The 7,981-nt window shown below is 41.8% G+C and overlaps 1 protein-coding gene across 3 annotated transcripts in view; it reads left to right on the top strand.

The window, feature by feature from the left end:
- The window catches only part of PEX5L (peroxisomal biogenesis factor 5 like), a 502,469-nt gene extending 497,362 nt beyond the window's left edge, over positions 1–5,107 (top strand). For all 3 annotated transcript variants that reach the window (XM_077290453.1, XM_077290454.1, XM_077290455.1), the window contains one exon: positions 2,721–5,107. In XM_077290453.1, coding sequence (XP_077146568.1) covers positions 2,721–2,925 — 205 coding nt within the window. In that variant the 3' untranslated portion in view covers positions 2,926–5,107. The remainder of the gene's footprint in view (positions 1–2,720) is intronic.
- Positions 5,108–7,981: the final 2,874 nt, after the last annotated feature.

The raw sequence follows: 7,981 nt of genomic DNA on the forward strand, positions 1-7,981 counted from the left end.
CTTTTTTTGTGCATTTTTTCCTGAGTACACTGATACTCCAAATGTGGCTGTACAGTATTGCTCAGCCATATGACAACACTCAGGAGGGACTGAGCGCTATTTTCCTTCTGTAGCGCAGATTTTGCTATAATAGTTTGCGGACTCCATATACAGAGCTCTTAAGTACTAGAAGTGCAGAATTCCCGCTCAAGTGACCCCATTTTGGAAATTATACCGTTTTTGGAATTGATCTACATTTGTAGTGACAATTTTGACTCCATGGGTGTTTTTCAGAAACAAGCAGCAATGGATGTTGCTGAGTGGATGTGCCCTTGTGTTGCCCATACATTGCAGTCCCAAGTACGTTGCAGTCAGCAGTACTTTGTGGTGCCCAGCTTATGCTTCTGGAGAAACGCACCTGTAAATTAGGCAGGCTGTCATCACTACAGAAATGCCAAACATATGTGCTTTTGGATTTGGGAGCGCAGAATTTGCTGAATTTGTTTTGGGGGGTGTGGAGCCATAGTGCTTTTCCATAGCCTTTGTGCTAACAGTATCATGGAAGCCTCCTATATTTCCTTTAGTAGATGACTGACATGAGTGGAGACTTTCTTTTTTGTGGATTGATTTGAAGCTTTTGTAGGGAACATTTTACATAACATTTGGGATCACATTTATCTGGCGTTCTATGCTGAGCACTTACATCGGGGTTTATACATCTAAATCTCTGAGTCATGTGCTTCAGCTTAAAATGCCGAGGGATTCATTTACTATAATGCGACAGCAGAGTTACAAAACTGTGGTCGACTGCACTTTTATGTTCGTCTAGAAGACGGACACCGCCGGATCATAGGCGGCCATGCATCTTCCACAGTGCCTCCATCTCCCTCATTATAGGGAATCTTCCATAGGAGGTTCCGTCTAAATCATGTATTTCAGAGATTTACATGGAAACCCCGGTGTAAGCACTCAGCGTAGAGCGCAGGATAAATGTGCACCAAGACTTACTGAGATCTTTGGGAGGCAGAATGAAAAAATCAACAGCTGGTGAAAAATTGTTTTTATTTATTTTTTACATTGTTACTTGTGTTGTATAATTGATTAGACAATTTTTTCTTAGGGTCGATGCGATTACAGAGAGACCAGATTTATATAGTTTTTTTATGTTTGTCTGCTGTCACACACTAAGAGACAATTTTTATTGCAAAAGCTATTTTTTGCATCACCGTATTTTGAGAGCTATAATATTTCTGCCAACAAAGTCATGTGAGGGCTTGTTGTTTTTTTGTTTTTTTGATCACTTTCTATTCTGATTTTTGAGAGGCAGCATGAACAAAAACCAGCAATTCAGGAATTTTTTTTTATGCCGTTCCATGTGTAGTAAAATTGATAAGGCAGCTATGTTCTTCGGGTCAGTACGATTACAGCGATAGCACATTTATATTGTTTTGATGCTTTCACACACTATTTTTGTAATGCTTTATTCTGAAAGCAATAACTTTTTTATTTTCCTGCTGAAGGAGCCCTGTGACAGCTTGCTTTTTGTGAGACAAGATGTCGTTTTCGGCAGTACCATTTTTGTGTAGATTGATCTTTTTGATCACGTTTTATTCCACTTTGTATTCGGTGGTATAATAATAAAGCATAGTCTTTTGCCTTTTATTATGGTGTTCACTGAAGGGGGTTAGCTAGTGGCACAGTTTTATAGGTTGGGTCGTTCCGGACGTGGCTATAACAATTATGTGTACTTTTTTACTTTTCATTTTATTTTCTACATAAATGTATGTATTGGATTAATTTTTTTTTCTTTTTTTGTTTTTTATTTTGTGATTTTTTTAATTTTTACAATCTGTATTAACTTTTTTTTTAACTTTTTTACATTGTCCCAGGATTGGACATCACCTGTATAATGAGAGATCGCTGATCTAATACTCAGAGTATTAGGGCAGTGTCTGACGTGCAGGGAGAAGGCGTGTCAGCTCGCATTCTCAGCATGAGCTGACAGGCCACCATCCCTAGGTGACCCCGCTGCCATCTTGGGACCTGGGGTCACCATGAAGACCATAGACACAACGCGATCGCATCACATTGTGCCAATGAGAGCATAGAGGGAGCTCACTCCTTCTGCGATGCCCTGCTATGTCACTGTCAATATTGACAACGGCATCACAGGGGATAAATATCCGTGATCAGTGCTAGCACCGATCATGCGTGTCACTGAAAGGTGTCAACTCTCACATAGAGCTGACACCCGCACTCAATCGAGGCGGCTCTCAGCGTGAGCCCGCGTGATGACAGCGCCATATATATATACGGCAGTGTGAGGAAATGTAGCTCCGACAGTGCCTTATATATACGGCGCATGTCTGGAAGGTGTTAATTAGCTTGTTAGGGTTATGGCTTGTTCACTATCATCATTAGTAAAGGCCAGGTGATGCAAATTTCCCAACTTTCTTTTCAAACTTGGGCCAAAAAACTGCAGCCACAGTAATTTTGACCAGGGGTGCCCAAACTTTTACATGCCATTGTACTTTGCATGATATATTCTGGTGCAATTCTCAAAGAAAGAATTAATGAACTAAGTCTTTTATCAGTTCCGCCTAAAGACAGCGCAATGACTACTCATTGCCTTGATACCAATTACTCATGATAATGTAATTGTTTAGTACGGTGACTACTTTGCACTAGTATTACATGTGTGACTGCTGAATGCCTTATAATATGTACGTTTTCTTTTTTAGAGAGGCCGTTAGCAACTTCCTAACAGCTCTAAATCTGCAGAGGAAAAGTAAAATTCATCAGCCAGCTCAGCATCCCGTAATATCAGGCAACATCTGGGCTGCACTCAGGATAGCGCTATCCATGATGGACCAACCAGAACTCTTTCATGCCGCCAATGTTGGAGACCTGGATATCCTCTTAAGAGCCTTTAATATAGAATCTTGAAAATTTGTCTAGGTCTCAAGGAAGGTTTTATTTTTTTACCAAGAAAGTTATGTTCACTGAATTCAGCTGGGCATGATATCCAGTACTTCCACCAGATCATAACTTGGCTTTTTTTTCCCAAAGCTTGCTGGGTTATATCTGAAACAAAAAGCACAATTAACAAGAAGTTGGACATGAATCCTACTTTATGGACAGTTCGAAGACTCATATCTTTCCACTGATGACTATTTGCATAGAAATATTCTTATATTAGATGACTGGTATCCAGGGGACTAATTCCGTTTTAAGGCATTTGCTACAGACAACCGGTGCAGTTACCTGCTGCTCTTCGTCTTGGTCTTCATTCTGATGGATGTCAATGTTTAGAAGGTGCTTCCTATGTAAACTAGCACTGCAGAACATGGAAGAACCCCTAATCAGTGCATGAGGATCTATATATCGTTCATAGCCTATGTGATCTTTAAACATGTTAGTTGATATTATGTAGTTTTATTAGTACTTTTTTGCATAACCATATAGAATTAAAAAAAAACCGTATGGTTGCACCTTCCAAGAGATGCTACTTATACGATGCAATGCACGTCACAATAAAGCTACAGAAATCCAGTTCCCAGCGAAGAGCGCTGTTAGAATGCTGTTAGTTGCCTTTGTTAGCAGATATATCAGTTGTATTGTCCGCAGGTATAGCCAACTGCCAAATTTGATATTGACTTTACTACACAATCAGTAAGTTGCACTGAATGAGGCTATAAAACGCCTGTTTGTGACTGTACATTTGCACTTTAGTCTATGTTTTATTTATGCAATGTTTCTGCATCAAGTAGTATTGAAGAATTGTAAAGTCTGGCCAATATGGCGGATAGGACCAAATATATTCTACTTCTATATTTTGTAGACATTTAGTTACCATTTTGTGTACTCTGAATTATAAAATTGTATTAGTGTAGAAAATGAAAAGAAATGATATATAAATAGCTTGATATTGACCCGAGCTTGGCAGATTGAGGTTCTCCAAAATCCCAAGTGGACCTCTGGTAACCTAAGATTTGCACGGCAAGCTGGAACTTGCTATCTATTACTAGTATACAACCACAGGACGCCAGCTCCGAAGTTAGACACTGGTAAACCATTGCAAGGAGAAGATTTGATAGAATGAACCAAACCGACAGCATTCCAGGATTTTCGTGAAAGAACATGGTATTGAGCCTCAAAAACACAGTTCTGCTTATATTTATATTATATGGTAATTATATTTTCATTATATTATAAATGTTATCTATTTTGCAAATTTACTGATGTTTCTTTTAAATGTGACCATACAGGAATAGCGCTGGTAATGCTTCTTTAGTAGTGTGCATGCAGACATGGTCAATAGGAAAGTGTTCCTCCATCCCAGAAAGAGCTGGTATTTCTCCTACACCTATACATATAGGACCACAACAGGTTCTGTCCCATTCTGCTTCCATCTTGTTCCCATCACTCTGAACAAAAAATGGTAACTATTGGTGAACGAACGTGCTCAGATAAGGTGTTATCCTGGCATGCTTGGGTGCTAACCGAGTGTCTTCAGCATGCTCGAAAAATATGTTCCAGTCCCCACATGCTGGGATTGCCTACCACACAGGAAATCCCTTCATGTGTTGAGGCTAACAGCTGCGAAACATGCCAGGGTAACACGTTATCCCAGCACATTCACTCATCACTAAGCTCTACCGCTCAGCCTTCTCTCTGACAGTCATTGATGGGAAGTGAATTGCAAGTTTAAGCAATTTCCAAATTTCAGCTATAAGAAAATCGGCCACATTATTGAAAGAGCAGCTACTGGGAGAAAATGAACTTCTTTCCTCCCAGCAGCTGCTGGCTTTCAGTCATTAGCTGCTTGCTCTGCATAGATGAACTACAGCGTGAGTTGTCAATCAAAGTGCTAGGGCGTGCTTACAGCCACCACTCACAATACCGGGAGGAGCAGTGACCGTAGCTGCTCTGCGCTCTGTGTGGCCACCCTGTAATAATGCTTTATCCCAATAAAAGTGAAAAATTCTACAATTTTCTTATATACTTTAGGTTTTAATTCCTCAGAGTTTTAATATATTACTTTAGTGTAAGTAAATGTAGACCCTGTTCACATGCAGAGGCTGAAATCCTTAAGGTACCTTCACATTAAGCGACGCTGCAGCGATAGCGACAACGATGCCGATCGCTGCAGCGTCGCTGTTTGATCGCTGGAGAGCTGTCACACAGACCGCTCTCCAGCGACCAACGATGCCGAGGTCCCCGGGTAACCAGGGTAAACATCGGGTTGCTAAGCGCAGGGCCGCGCTTAGTAACCCGATGTTTACCCTGGTTACCAGCGTAAAATGTAAAAAAAACAAACAGTACATACTTACATTCGCGTCCCCCGGCGTCCGCTTCCGGCACTGACTGAGCGCCGGCCCTAACAGCAGAGCGGTGACGTCACCGCTGTGCTGTACTTTCACTTTACGCCGCTCAGTCAGTGTGGGAAGCGGACGCCGGGGGACGCGAAGGTGAGTATGTACTGTTTGTTTTTTTTACATTTTACACTGGTAACCAGGGTAAACATCAGGTTACTAAGCGCGGCCCTGCGCTTAGTAACCCGATGTTTACCCTGGTTACCAGTGTAAAACATCGCTGGTATCGTTGCTTTTGGTGTCAAACACGACGATAAACGCCGGTCTGACGACCAAATAAAGTTCTGAACTTTGTTCAACGACCAGCGACATCACAGCAGGATCCTGATCGCTGCTGCGTGTCAAACTAAACGATATCGCTAGCGAGGACGCTGCAACGTCACGGATCGCTAGCGATATCGTTTAGTGTGAAGGTACCTTTACTTGGGAAGTGATTAGTGGCTTATATCCATCTGGATATCAGTTGCACAATGCTGTCCGCTAGTATGATTCAGTGAGGAGAAGGAAATAAACTGCTATAAGACACTTCTGGTAGAAGCTTATTTCCTGTAGGAGCAAAGGATCAGGTATGCTGGAATCCAAAAGGCCAGATACTTATTACCCCAACATTTACTATTAAGGCAAATTTGGGACATAGATATACACATTAAGGTCCCCACACATCAAAACTAGCGATTTTCACTGCGGTCTTGATAAGATGGTGTGTGGTAGAGTCAGATGCCTCTCGATGAATCAGGAGCGTCTGACAAGTGGCCTATGCCTCTGTGCTCCTGGAAATAGATTGGTCACAGCCGACATAGCGTTTTTAGGGACAAAAAGTACTGTGAGCCCTAGAAACATTTCTGCTCCTTAAGCAACCTCATGACAGAAGTAATCACAGTTTGTATGAGATAGGTGGAAAAAGCATCCAAAACATAATATTTTCCAATCAGGGCATTGAGTTACATGTATTTTTGTTGTGCCAATTTTTTTTTTATTGATAGGTCATCTATGATTTGTTGCATGTGACCTTCATATAAACTTGGGACTATATTGTGGTTATTAAAGTTTTTTTATTAAAAATAAACAAAATTAGTAATTTTACAATTTTCACACTGCCCACTATGACCTTTTTAGACTTTTTATGACCGTAGGAGATTTTTAGGCTTTTTATCTTCAAGATTACAGTGATGGATAACACTTAGGGTACCGTCACACAGTGGCATTTTCATCGCTACGACGGCACGATTCGTGACGTTCTAGCGATATCGTTACGATCTCGCAGTGTCTGACACGCAGCAGCGATCAGGGATCCTGCTGAGAATCGTACGTCGTAGCAGATCGTTTGAAACTTTCTTTCGTCGCTGGATCTCCCGCTGTCATCGCTGGATCGTTGTGTGTGACAGCGATCCAGCGATGCGTTCGCTTGTAACCAGGGTAAACATCGGGTAACTAAGCGCAGGGCCGCGCTTAGTAACCCGATGTTTACCGTGGTTACCAGCGTAAAAGTAAAAAAAACAAACCGTACATACTCACCATCTGATGTCCGTCAGGTCCCTTGCCGTCTGCTTCCCGCTCTGACTGTCTGCCGGCCAGAAAGTGAGAGCAGATCACAGTGGTGACGTCACCGCTGCACTCTGCTCTCACTGTACGGCGGCACTCAGTCAGAGCGGGAAGCAGACGGCAAGGGACCTGACGGACATCAGATGGTGAGTATGTACGTTTTTTTTTTTTTTAACTTTTACGCTGGTAACCACGGTAAACATCGGGTTACTAAGCGCGGCCCTGCGCTTAGTAACCCGATGTTTACCCTGGTTACCAGCGAACCTCGGCATCGTTGGTCGCTGGAGAGCGGTCTGTGTGACAGCTCCCCAGCGACCACACAACGATTTACCAACGATCACGGCCAGGTCGTATCGCAGGTCGTGATCGTTGGTAAATCGTATAGTGAGACGGTACCCTAATAGACAGCTGATAACTCAAGATCCAACAATCACAATAGTCAACGTCACAGCTGACCCTGATCCCCCTCCCTTCACAATGACCTTTGCACAGGCTCAGTAAATGCTTCAATACAAAAAGCAGGATCTATCCATTGAGGCTATGTACATGTGTTGTTTCCTGAAACAAAAAGTTAGAGTTTAAAAAAGCCCCAGTGACCAATGGAAAAATTGTAACATTTCTATTTTTAATTTTTTATATAGACAGTGATATTGAAAAATTAAAACTATACCAAAAATGCTTTAAAAAAATACATTTTACGCAAAAATTTGATTTACACCACAGGTAATTTTCTAACGATAGCTTCTCTTTAAGTATATGCACTAATTACCCTTATATGAATTTGTTCATTTTAAATCCATAATCATATGTGTAGCTAAAAGTTTATAACACATTCCATTAAAGGGAACCTGTCACCCCCAAAATCGAAGGTGAGCTAAGCCCACCGGCATCAGGGGCTTATCTACAGCATTCTGTAATGCTGTAGATAAGCCCCGATGTATCCTGAAAGATTAGAAAAAGAGGTTAGATTATACTCACCCAGGGGCGGTCCCGCTGCGGTCCGGTCCGAAATGACTGGATGAAATGCTGCAATGTGATACTGATCATAGGGTCACATCACACATCGCAGCCTTAGCCTAAATTAA

Source organism: Ranitomeya variabilis, chromosome 2 (assembly GCF_051348905.1).
Source record: "Ranitomeya variabilis isolate aRanVar5 chromosome 2, aRanVar5.hap1, whole genome shotgun sequence".
Lineage (NCBI taxonomy): Eukaryota > Metazoa > Chordata > Amphibia > Anura > Dendrobatidae > Ranitomeya > Ranitomeya variabilis.